This window comes from Triticum urartu, chromosome 4 (assembly GCF_003073215.2).
Source record: "Triticum urartu cultivar G1812 chromosome 4, Tu2.1, whole genome shotgun sequence".
In the NCBI taxonomy this organism is placed as follows: Eukaryota; Viridiplantae; Streptophyta; class Magnoliopsida; order Poales; family Poaceae; genus Triticum; species Triticum urartu.
In genome coordinates, this window is record NC_053025.1 from 146,508,075 (window position 1) to 146,521,355 (window position 13,281).

General features: G+C 45.2%; 1 protein-coding gene across 2 annotated transcripts; it reads left to right on the forward strand.

Annotated features, from left to right (window-relative positions):
- The first annotated feature begins 2,828 nt into the window (after positions 1-2,828).
- On the forward strand, positions 2,829-8,639 carry LOC125551153 (nuclear pore complex protein NUP98A-like). 2 transcript variants are annotated; one of them, XM_048714312.1, is made up of 11 exons: positions 2,829-3,083; positions 3,464-3,961; positions 4,598-5,053; positions 5,203-5,418; positions 5,690-6,171; positions 6,305-6,374; positions 6,456-6,516; positions 6,919-7,057; positions 7,226-7,339; positions 7,436-7,613; positions 7,700-8,639. In XM_048714312.1, exons 1-11 carry the CDS (start codon positions 3,065-3,067, stop codon positions 8,335-8,337), a joined length of 2,871 nt encoding a protein of 956 aa, XP_048570269.1. In that variant the 5' UTR covers positions 2,829-3,064; the 3' UTR covers positions 8,338-8,639. The 2 variants fall into 2 exon arrangements, with proteins under 2 accessions (XP_048570269.1, XP_048570270.1); XM_048714313.1 differs by having other exon boundaries at positions 6,465-6,516.
- The last annotated feature ends 4,642 nt before the right edge of the window (positions 8,640-13,281 follow it).

Sequence of the window (13,281 nt, forward strand, 5' to 3'; positions counted from 1 at the left end):
TGAAGTTTCTAATTTTTTACATCTCCAGTTTACATCACCTATTGGAGTTGCACTTTTACATCTCCGTTTTGCATCATCTATTGTTGGAGTTGGCTCTTTTTTGGAGATAAAAAACACTTTTTAGAGATGTAAATTTTTACATCTATTTTACATCTCCAAATTTGCATCTTCTATTGAAGATGCTCTAACTGAAGACCACCATTGCTGGGTTTTTTTAAACACAACCATTGTTGGTGTTTTTCTATGACAATCAAGCGATTTATTATGTCGTCACAATGTTTTTATCATGATTGTAATTTTTTGTTGGTGGCTTACCAAGCTGTCGTAGGTCAACCTAACCAGACATGGCGGCCAACGCCTAAATATCACCAGATTGTGATCCTCGAAATACGAGATAAATGACACAAAAGTACAGAGTGTTCTATGATTCATGTATGATCGCGCCATAGCTCGACGAACTGCATTTCTTGATGTCTTCCACCACCGCTTTGCAGTCTAAAGTGACATGTATCCCGCTAGAGTTTAGATCCTCAGCAAGTGCAAGAGCTTCCCCGACTCCAAGCACTTGGAGGGTTGTAGGGCCTGTATTCCCCCTGAAGATAATCGCTAAAGCTCCCAAGTAAGCACCATTATGATATGGACTTACTGATGTCACTGTTCCAACACCCAAGTTCTTTGAGACCACAACATCAACATTAAGTTTGGCTAGTCCCATGGCAGAGCGATCCACTTTACTGGTCTGGTTGTTGTGAAAGTAGTGTTTACTACACTTGGCTCCTTTAGTTGATGTAGCTCTGACAATAAAGACGTGATAAAAAAGGTGAGTTGACATTGCACTTTGAAAAATATCCTCGTAGATAGCTTTTCTCCTTGCTCCCCACATTGTCCAGAGAGTCACCACCAAACAGATAAATTCTTCTTGAGAAAGAGTTTCTTACACAGCGAACAAGAAGTTTCTTGCATTGCCATGATGGTTCTCACACATCTGTTACACCAACACCTCATCTGAAAGACCCAAACGCTCCAAGCCATAGAACAATTGATCAAATCATGTCTCCATAAGTCCTCTGTCCCATACAGGACACAAGTAGAAGTCGTGGACATGTTCCTATGGCGAAGAACGTCCGTTGTTGGAACTGAAAGTTGGGCAAACTGCCACTAGAAGACCTTCAACTTAGAAGGAACCTGAACCTTCCACATCTCCATCCATGCATTACTCGTTGTCTTGACATCTAAGTTGCATGCACTACCATCAATCCAATTCTCCCTCTGTAATTTCGTGTTTATGATCATCCGATAGTCTGACTTGACCATGAACTTACCCTGATCCAGGCCCAAAAATCAATGTTTATGGTGCATAATGAAATGGCAAGGATAGTTTCAACATCCATCAGCAAGAATGTCTCGCGGACAAGCTTCTCACCTAGCTAGTGAGCGTTGGATCAATTTGTTCAGAAACTAGGCGTGGTGGCTAGGGAACCAATGATGCACTGGCCTCTTCATGTATTCTCTTTCAATCCAGTTTTGGGTCCAAACTTCCATTGTGTTTCCATTACCAATCATGCGAATTAATTTCTGCTTTAATATATCTCTCCCATCTAGGATTACTCACCAAAACTGTGATGGATGCCCTCCCAACTCAGCCTCCAAAAGTAAACGGTTAGGGAAGTGCACTGCTTTGAGTATCCTACCACTGAGAGAAGTGGGATCATGTATAACCCTCTGTGCCTGTTTGGCTAAGAGTGCCCATCTAAATATCTCAAGATCAAGGAAGCCCAATCCACCTGGATGCTTTAGTTGTGTCAAGATGTCCCATGATACCCAACAAGGTTTTCCGCTTCCCCTGTTTGCTACCCCACCAGAGCCGGCAAGTAAATGGTGGTAATGTTTTAACATAAAACCCTTGGCAATTTGAAACATGCCATAGAATAAACCGGTATAGCTCGTGCCACAGCTTTAATTAAGACCTCCTTCCTTGCTGCAGATTGAAGTTTCTCCATCCATCCTCGAACCTTCTCCCAGGCACGGTCCCTCAAGTATTTAAATGTGCCCATTCTTGACTGGCCCACATCAGCAGGCATACCGAAGTACATGCCACTCAATGATTCGTTCTAAATGTTTAGGGAGTTTTTGGCCACTTCTCACATTGAGTGCGGGCATCCCTTACTGAAAAGAATCAAGGTATTTTCCTTATTGATCCTCTGGCCATAAGCCTTGGAGTATGTATCCAGTAGGTTTGACGCTGCATTCGCCAGCTCCACACTTAACTTTTAAAGCAGCATCATATCATTTGCGAGCAAAAGGTGGTTGACGGCCGGAGCCGTGGGTGCCACCTTAATTCCTTCGAGCACTGATGACTAAGAACTGAATTTTAAAAGACACGAAAGCCCCTCCACTGTAATCAAGAAAAAGTAAGGAGAGATCGGGGCCGAATACCACGAGTGAGTTTAAATTCTTCAAGTTTTTCACCATTAAGAAAAACTGGAAACGAAAATGACTGAACCATGTTTTTTTCTTTGACGGCAAATGACTGAACCATGTTTATAACGGTGTCCACCCATGCTTTCATTTTTTTTAGACAAACCCATGCTTTCACGAGCCAAGCTCCATCCATGGCATGCATTTGAGGAACTTCACGTGTACATGGGCCTGAAGCCCTGAGGGCCCAGCAAACCCTTTCGTGGTCTTTGTTGGCGTTGAAAGTAAGCTACGCGGCGCGGTAGAGAATAGCGTCAGCTGGCCGCTGGTGTCTGTCCTGTGGGCTGTGGCGTTGTTCCTAAGCTATCCTGCCCCGCTATATAGAGCCGCGGCACGGTCCCAAGAGGCCAAAGAGACAGACGCCGGGGCCCCACCCTCCAGCCTCAGATCCAGATCCCCCTCCTCCACTTTTCGATTATCTTTTCGTCTCCTCCTAAACCAACACCAACACCACATCGATCGACAGCGAGGAAGGAGAAGCAACCCCCACCTCCACCCGGCTGCCGCCGCCGCCGCCGCAGCCGCAGCCGCCGACGGCCCGGTGATCCACCGTCTCCTCCGCGGCCACCACCACGATCAACCAGCCATGTTCGGCGCTAGCAATCGTAAGCACCCTCCTCTCCTTTCCCTCACCCCCGCACGCCATCCCCTGACCTAGGTAGGGTTTCCCCGTGCGCCCTACCTAGTAGTAGCTTTCCCTCGATTGCTGTCGGTATTGCTAGTAAGTAGTAGCCATTATCTCATCGTCCGCTGTGATCGGCGGCTAGGTTTCGCAGTCGAGATCCCCCATTTGATGATACGTTACTAATAATAATGCTTTCGCGCTACAGTGTTGATAAACTGTCCATCAAGTTTTTCTGCCTGGGTATATGATTCTTCTATTGTTTTGCCGTTGGTTGCGGATTTCAGTCCAGTTTTACCTATGAAAGTTAATTATTGACGCCATTGTTGCTAACCTGCTGTTTGATCATCCTTTTTTTTGCAGCATTCGGGCAGTCATCCGCCAGCCCTTTCGGGCAGACCTCAACCAACCCCTTCGGGACCCAACAGGGCTTTGGCCAGCCCAGCACCACCACCAACAATCCCTTCGCGCCCAAACCCTTCGGCAGCCCGACCCTCGCATTCGGGGCGCCAACAGGGACCACCTCGCCCTTCGGCGCTACCTCCACCTTTGGCCAGCCATCCGCTCCGGCCTTTGGCGCCACTTCCACTGGCGCCTTTGGCCAGCAGTCCGCCCCGGCCTTTGGCGCTACGTCCACTGGTGCCTTCGGCCAGCAATCCACCCCTGCGTTTGGCTCTACATCCACTGGCGCCTTCGGCCAGCAACCCGCGTTTGGTGCTACATCAACCGGTGCCTTTGGCCAGCCATCCACACCTGCATTTGGTACCCCGTCCTCCTCTCCGTTTGGGAGCTCCACGCCAGCTTTTGGTACATCGCCAGCCCCCGCGTTTGGCGCCACATCCTCTAACAACTTTGGCGGTGGTTTGTACCATTCTCGCAACCTCAGCATTTAATTTCTGTTCTTCTGCAACTTGGAACACATTTGTTATGCTGCATTTACTGAATCTTTACCTGTCTAGCACCTGCTATGTGTTTAATTGCCAACCTTGATATATCAAAGAAGAATCTGGCAATGAATCTTGCAACTCACTATTATAGACAGAACAAAGCTATGCTACAGCAACCTTTTAGGTTGTGTTATCTAGCACTACAGTTTAAAGCTTTACTTTGAAATATCTCTGTCAAGTACGTATTAAAAATAGTAACTGCTGCTACTAGTTGAAGTTTATGATCGGTAGGACTATTTCCTTCATCACTTCATCAGTAGGAGTGTAGGACTAACACTTGAAATACTGTCGCCCTATAAACTCGTTAGTCCATGCTGTCCCTTTGCTACTGCATAGAAATAAAGGGTAGGTTTCTGAAGGTAATAGATGCTACTACCTCCGTCCCATAATATAAGATGTCATTACAACCGAGATATGATTATCTCGGTTGTAATAACATCCTATATTATGGGACGGAGGGAGCACTATTTTTGTTTTGTTCTCGTTTCCTTTTTAGACCGATAGTTTTATGGCTTGCGATTTAACGCTCTCTACTCTGCAAAATTTTCAGGATCTTTATTTGGACAAAAGCCAAGCTTTGGTGGGTTTGGATCAACTCCTAGCCAGTCTAGTCCATTTGGTAGCACATTTCAGCAAACACAGCCAACATTTGGCAACAGCACTTTTGGCACCACAACTACGCCGGCCTTTGGTTCCACAACAACGGCAGCATTTGGCTCCACAACGACTCCAGCATTTGGCTCAACATCAACATCCTTATTTGGTGGTGCTTCCAGCACCCCAGCATTTGGTTCGACGCAATTTGGTTCAACCACAACTCCTGGTTTTGGATCTTCAGGTACCGGAGCATTTGGTGTGAGTAGTGCTCCAGCTTTTGGAACTTCAACCACACCAGCAAGTGCTTTTGGTTTTGGTTCTTCACCGTCTTTTGGACAATCAGCAGCTGCAACTGGTACCAGCCTCTTCGGAACAACTTCACCCTTTGGAGCACAAACTTCTCCATTCGGTAGGTTCCCCCACTGGATATTCAACTTACTTGGTTATGTTTGTATAATTTTGGCTTGGTGTTGAGTGCATCACCCTGTGTTACATTCCATGTGCTCTAGCAGTTGTGTAATTGCGGATTATCTTATCAGTTTCTTTTTTGAGTTTCAGGCTCTCAAACAGCTGCACCAGCATTCGGGCAAACTACGTTTGGAAGTCAATCTGGAGGAACCAGAATACAGCCTTATGTACAAACACCTGATACTGACACTGCTGCAAGTGGTTCTCAGCCTGCTGCAAAACTTGATTCCATATCAGCCATGCCTGCATACAAAGAGAAGAGTCATGAAGAATTGAGGTGGGAAGATTATCAGCGTGGGGACAAAGGTAAAGGAAATTTCTGGAATCGAGTAGTATGCTATTGCTTTATATGTGACCTCATTTCTAGACATTTGCGGCTAATGGTTCTTATTTTCTATGAACTGGGATAGATATTATGTTCTGGCTTCTGGTATAGCTTAGCTGTAGTCCTTTTCCCCCTTAATTGCAATTAAACTGAACTCATATTACTTCTATTTCAAATGTCCCATTATTTTGCTGCTTGTATCATTAGATTTTAAGTTGTGAAATTTTTAATGTTTGAACTTTGAACCCTCAGGTGGACCAAACTCTTCTGCAACTCCAGCAGTGAACAACTTCTTATCTCCACAGCCAAGTTTCCAACCAAATCAACCAGCACCAGTGAATCCATTTACTAACCCCTCACCCTCACCTTTTTCGAGTGCTTTTGCTACTACTCCGAACCCGTTTTCATCGCCCGCAACTACTACCTCCTCGTTTGGACAAACAAGTGGTTCTACATTCCCAGCAAACACTTCATCTTCTCTATTTGGAAATAATACCACCACTTCACTATTCAACAACCCAAATCCTTTCAATGTTGGGTCATCCACTAGTAATAGCACTCAATCATCTGGGCTGTTTACGTCTTCCCCTACAATGGGGCAGCAGCCATTTGGCCACTCATTTAACCAGCAATCAAGCACTCCAGCTTTCTCCACCAGTATGTTCAATACATCTAACATCGGAATCACTGGAGGTGGAGGGATGTTTGGCAACACATCTTCACCTTTTCAAACAGTAAGCATCCTATTCCCTTGCAATTACCATATTTTGTTTAGATAATTATTCTTCATAAATCATTGATCCTTGATATTTGTTTTCTATATCTTTTGCTTTGCAAATAACGAGTTGCTCTTTGCTCATTTTTAAGTCATCATTTCAACAATCTGCCCCTGTTCAACCTACAAACTCGTTCTCATTCCAACCTCAGACTCAACCAGGTTAGTATTCAGACCCCTAATACTTAATGTTTCCTTCTCATTAACAATTTTTTTGAGCTTTTGTGTGTATGCCACTTGAAGCTTTGACAGGTGGATTCTCTGGTGTTTCCAACCCGATGAATATGGCTCCATTCGGACAGCAGTATGACTATTCCATTTACTTATCGCATGTACATTTATTCTTTCCTTTTTATGGGTGGAAGTACAGATGAGGTGAACGTAAATATGGTGCAACAAACAAAAGTGATATATAATGTGGAGATGGATAGTGTAGGCTTGTAGAGAAAGAAACTACTTAATGGTCCTGTGAGTCAATTGTATATGCTAGCTTTGCGCTGCTGTGTTCTTGTTTATCTCTATAGTGGAACACAGAGTTTTTACTTGGTTCATAATTTAATTGTATTCACGGATAATAAATACTAAGAAACACTTATTATCACTTAATTATTATGATTTGGCATCTATTTTCTTCGAATTTAGTAGTCAGTGCATTATTTTTTCAAATTGTAAGTTCGTAAAACAGCCTGTTGCATTCTTGATGCAGAACTACTAGCCAGTCCAATATGGTAATGCAGCCGACTCTTGTTTCAAATCCCTTTGGGACCCTTCCAGCAATGCCTCAGATGTCCATTGGGAATGGTGGATCCTCACCTTCTATCCAATATGGGATATCAAGTTTGCCGGTTAGTATTTTCTTTACCATCTTTAAGTATTTGCAGTAGTTTCTGCAGCGTGGAAGGATAGTAGAGATGAGCAAGGAGGGTATTATTTATAGCAGTTCGTGCTACTGAGGTATCTAGAGCCACGAGGAAGGACATTTGCTTGACAAAAACATTTACTCTGCCCTGCAGGTTGCTGAGAAGCCCCTTCCGAGCAGAACATTATCAATGGTGGTTCCTAGGCATTTGTCACAGAGGAGGATAAAGCTGCTGCCACGAAAATATAATGCAACATCCAATGGCAAGGTTAGGACTGTTATTTAGTTTATATTTCTTTATCATTGGAGTTTTATGAAAGCCGTTTGAGAAATAATTGTGTGGTTCTGTTTTTTGTTCCTTCAGGTTCCATTCTTTGCTGATGATGAAGAATCCCCTGTAACACCAAAAGCGGATGCCTTTTTCATCCCTAGAGAGAACCCAAGAAGTTTGATAATCCGTCCAACAGACCAGTGGCCTTCACGTAGTGTGGTTGGCCAACAATCAATTCCAAGGGATTCAACTGATAATGACAAACATAAAGGTATTTATTTAGAACTGTCTGTATTCTTTCTCCCCTAGACTTGCAAAATTGTTTGTCGCTTGTTTCTGATTTGAGGTACTGTACAGATGCTTTTGTTGGGAGGGAGCACAATAAGGCTGCCATGACACCAACTCGGTCTGGTACAGTGGAGAATGGCATCCACATTGCATCAAGCGAGCCTGGGGCTGTGGCTCGGCATATGAATGGTGCTACCGTTGAGAAGATGATGCCTCGGCTCTCCCAGGCAGATTACTTCACGGAGCCCAGTCTAGAGGAGCTTGCTGCCAAAGAACGTGCTGAGCCAGGCTACTGTAGTCAGGTTGTAGACTTCATTGTTGGGCGTGAAGGTTATGGCAGCATCAAATTCTTGGGAGAAACTGATGTAAGGGGCCTTGATCTGGAGTCGATTGTGGAATTCAATAACCGTGAAGTGATTGTGTACAAGGACGATAGCAAGAAGCCCCCAGTTGGCGAGGGCCTGAACAAAGCTGCTTTGGTGACCCTCCTGAACATCAAGTGCATGAATAAGAAGACGGGTGAGCAGTACACGCAAGGGCCGAGGTTGGAGAAGTTCAAGGAGATGTTGGTGAAGAAGGCTGATGAGCAGGGGGTGGAGTTTATCTCGTTTGACGGTGCCAAGGGCGAGTGGAAGTTCAGGGTGAAGCACTTCAGCTCCTACGGGTTTAGTGAAGCCCAAGCCGACGACCTGGCCGATTCCTTGTAGCTTTGTCGATAGGTGCTTGTTTTCTTTTGGATGAACGGTGGACACTCGATTCCATGTAGCTTTGGTCGATGTAGCTGGTCTGGTCTGGTCTGGGAGAATATTGGTTGTCATGCCTTTCTTCTCTGAATGCTGCTATGAGTTCCTTCCCATGTTCTTCTGTACATATCCTTTTTTCTTGCAGAATGCACAAAAATTACATTCTGGCACCAATCTAGCAATGAACTGACATCTGTACAAATCTAGTCGATGAATAATCTTGTTACTGTCTTGGATAGAATGCATCCTTTTGGCAGTTTATCTTATGCCTGCGGCCTCTATGGTTTTCTTAATATTTTTTTTGTTTGCGTAATGTAATCATCATTAGCCAAGTCTCATAACAGTACGAAGAACTAACATTATATTCCCTAAAAAGATTGTACTACCTCTGCTCGGAATTAATTGTTGCTCAAACTAATGTATTCACACAGACAACGTGGCTGTGAGGCATTTCTGGCATTTCACTCTGTACATTATCTTTCCATCGTCTACTACAAACTATCGTACGCAATTTGCATACTCTCGAGAAAAAAGATAGACAATGGTAGCATGCTTTGTGTTCACTCTTCTCCAATCCTTCTCTTTGAACAGGTTGTGCACAGTTGAAAAAAAAACAGAGAACATGTTGTGCAGAGTTTGCTCCGTAGCCCACGTGGACAGCCCAGGTGGACGAGAATCAACAAAAATAATGTAATGGTTTTGGAGGTATGAGACGTCTGATCAAGTCCAATCTTCAGATCAATTATCTCCTGTCAAATTCCTTTCCATCGCAAGGTTTGGGAGCCTCCAAAAACATCCTGTTCCGACCGCCCTCTATCTCCAAAAAAAAAGCACGCCCAAATCCCTCTTAATCCCGCACCTGCCTAGTCTAGTTTGCTTGGTTTTGTTCCTCCCAAATCGCTCCCGGTATTCTTGTAGAATTTTTTTAGAACACAGTATAGACGCAAGCGCTCATACATACGCGCATACACTCATCCTATGAATGCAGACACACACATCCTACCCCTATGAGCATCTTTGAGAGACTGAGCCGGCATATCATTTTGAGATTTGCAAAGTCGCCGTAGGCGCCTCGTCGTCGACGAGAACGTCTCCTGTCACTGAAAGCGCATCGCCGGAAATCCGGAAATAAATCAAGAAATAATGCAAGCACCAGGACTTGAACCCTCCTCCAAAAACATCCTATTCCAACCGCCCTCTATCTCCGAAAAAAAACCGCACGCCCAAATCCCCCTTAATCCCGCACCTACCTAGTCTAGTTTGCTCGGTTTTGTTTCCTCCCAAATCGATCCCAGTATTCTTGCAGTTAATGTGTATAAGCTCACAAAACCACCAATCAGTTCCGGTGAAATTGTTTGGTACTCGCTCCGTTCCAAATTACTCGTCGTAGAAATGGATGTATCTAAAACTAAAATACATCTAGATACATCCAAACTTGCGATAAGTAATTCGGAACAGAGGGAGTAGATCACAGGAATATGCACCCACATGTTGGTGGCAAAAATCCCTGATTTCCAATTCTAAATTTCTACGCTTCCAACACGTGAGTTATATTGAGATAACACTAACACATGCTTCGATTTATCCTTGCTTCCTGACATACTGTATGAGTTTCTTCAGTCTAGATAGTTTATGGCAATATACAAACATGCTTCTTTTGTTTTTCACTCTTTGAAGTCACGCCTCCGAATGAGAAGGTATTGCATTGCATGAATCGCCAGCTGGTCCGAATCAAAGGTATTGCACTGATTATTCTCAATTTGATGTTTCAGCTATCCATGTTTTGTAAGCATCATTATGTGCTTCGACATTCCAGATTGTTTGCATCGATGGTTGCTTCTTAATGTCCATGCTTCTTAACTTTACTATATGTTTTCTTAGGTCAAGATAGTTTAGGACAATAGAAACATACTTCTACTTCTTATATTTTTTTCTTATATTGTGAAGATCATTGTTTGCATTTAAACACTATCATCATGCTTCATATTTTCCATATATTTGATGATGTATGCTTCCAGCAGTTGGGCGCCGCCGGAGACATATATGGAAGCATACGTGGAAGCGACCGATGCATACACCTAGAAGTGTGATGACACCTGGATCTTCCCTACAATGAAGACGATCACACATGAAGAGAAGCAAGTCTACAATCTATAGGAAACATATGATATTAACTTAGAAGCAGTGTACGTACTATTGGGGTTTTGGAAGAAAATAATTTTGTATCATGCCTTGAACTTAGTGTATGAACAAATGAAGCAGGAAACAAGCTCATATTCTGTCGCGCACAAACAAAAGCATAGTTTTGTAGGACAAACGTAAAAGGACTTCATGCAAAAGCGATGACCACGTCCGTCATCATCTTGGTCGCTCTTCACTCCGCACCACCTCCATCGAGGTCATCGCCGCCCTCCAATCCATCGCCGGCACTTGTTCCAACTCCGGCACCGAAATCATCGACGGGCGCACTGAATGCATCGACGACATTGGTTCCAAATCCCGCTGAGAAAACATCGCCAGCACTGTAACACGCACCGGCCGACGCAAGCATCCTCCTCTTCAAGATGTCTCTCCTTGCCATATCATGCCATTCTTTGGTGGATGTCGTCCATATCATTGCGGTCCAATGTCACGATCCTATCCTCTTTGGTAAGAAGCTTGGACATGGCTTTGTTCTCAGCGGCATGTGCTCTTCTCTCCTCAATGATCGCCTTGCGCAACCCCTCGTCCTTGAGAAATTACCACTTCTCTTACTTCTCTCGTGCCTTCTTCTCGGCCAACTCTTTCTTTGTCTTCAATGTCTTCGCTAACATCAACTCATTTGATTGCACCATGGCATCTATCTTGTCCCGCAAGCTCGATGCTTCGTGTTCCCTCTTGATTTTCTCCTTTGTCTTCTTGTCACTATCGGGCTTGTCCAAGTTTCTTGGGCCATCATCATCTTCATCTTCATCCATGTTCATAACTGAACCTCTCTTCGGTGGGGATTCTTTGTTAATCAACTTCCATTTGTCGCACTCTTTGATCATATCCCATCAATGCTCTAGTTTAAATTTTTTGCCTTCGAAAGCTTTCATGTCTTTGTATATTTGTTGGGCAGTTTTGTCCTACACAATTAGAACAAAGTCAAATGATGCAATCACTTCATATGATGCAAATGATGTGTACAACTTGGAACGTGAAAACGAACTCATATAGTCAGATTCCACTTGGAGGTGCACTGCGAACTTGTTCCAAGCAAGCTGCCCAACGGCTATAAATCGACTTGATCACGTCCCAACGACCTTGGAGTGACCGAAAGGTCCGTGGTGTTCTATTGGGATGCTTGACCATCATGCGGAAGTATTGATCTTCGATTATTTCCCAATATCTCTTGGAGGTTTGCAAGCATCAAGAGACACCGCACTCCAAGCCTTGATCAAGATTTGATCTTCCAAGATCGTGTAGTTCTTCGATCTCACATTTTTTTTTGCTTGCGCTTGCTCATACGCACTCTCATCCACTTCCTCCACTTCATCTTCACCACCGTGATCATCCACACCACCCTCTATTTCATTGTAATCGAAATCAGCGAATGGGGCTTGATCGATGTTGACGGCTGAGGGAGTCCTGGATTAGGGGGTGTTCGGATAGCCGGACTATACCTTCAGCCGGACTCCTAGACTATGAAGATACAAGATTGAAGACTTCGTCCCGTGTCCGGAAGGGACTTTCCTTGGCGTGGAAGGCAAGCTTGGCGATACGGATATGTAGATCTCCTACCATTGTAACCGACTTCGTGTAACCCTAATCCTCTCCGGTGTCTATATAAACCGGAGGGTTTTAGTCCGTAGGACAACATACACATCAACAATCATACCATAGGCTAGCTTCTAGGGTTTAGCCTCTCTGATCTCGTGGTAGATCTACTCTTGTACTACCCATATCATCAATATTAATCAAGTAGGACGTAGGGTTTTACCTCCATCGAGAGGGCCCGAACCTGGGTAAAACTTCGTGTCCCTTGCCTCCCGTTACCATCCGGCCTAGACGCACAGTTCGGGACCCCCTACCCGAGATCCGCCGGTTTTGACACCGACATTGGCGCTTTCATTGAGAGTTCCTCTGTGTCGTCGCCGTCAGGCTCGATGGCTTCTACGATCATCAATAGCGACGCAGTCCAGGGTGAGACCTTCCTCCCCGGATAGATCTTCGTCTTTGGCGGCTTCGCACTGCGGGCCAATTCACTTGGCCATCTGGAGTAGATCGAAAGCTACGCCCCTGGCCGTCAGGTCAGATTTGGAAGTTTAAACTACACGGCTGACATCCGCGGGGACTTGATCTTCGACGGATTCGAGCCACTGCCGAGCGTGCCGCACTGTCCCGACGAGCATGATCTAGCTCTGCCGCCGAACAGTGCCCTGGAGGCCGCACCCGCATCAGCTTCGACCCTTAATTCGGAGCCAACTGCGCCGATCGAGGATGGGCGGTTGGATGCCACCTCGGGGGCTGCGATCCCAACGGCGATTGAGCCGAACACCAGCCCCGTACTCTGCGAGACTCGTGACTCCAAGGAGCCGGACTCCTCTCCGGACTCCGAACCCTCCGCGCCCCTGCCAATCGAATCCGATTGGGCGCCGATCATGGAGTTTACTGCCACGGACATCTTTCAGCACTCGCCTTTCAGCGATATCCTGAAGAAACTGAAGTCTCTCTCTTTATCAAGAGAGCCCTGGCCGGACTACGGTCAGCAAGGTTGGGGTACGGATGATGAAGAAATTCAAAGCCCACCCACCACCCACTTTGTAGCCACTGTCGACGACTTAACCGACATGCTCAACTTCGACTCCGAAGACATCGACGGTATGGACGCCGATGAAGGAGATGATGAAGAACCAGCGCCTACCAGGCCCTGGAAAGCCACCTCGT

Coding starts and splice junctions, on each gene's coding strand:
- LOC125551153 (XM_048714312.1), top strand. Junction 3,962..4,597: donor CTCTAACAACTTTGGCGGTG/GTTTGTACCATT, acceptor CAAAATTTTCAG/GATCTTTATTTGGACAAAAG. Junction 5,054..5,202: donor AGCACAAACTTCTCCATTCG/GTAGGTTCCCCC, acceptor TTTGAGTTTCAG/GCTCTCAAACAGCTGCACCA.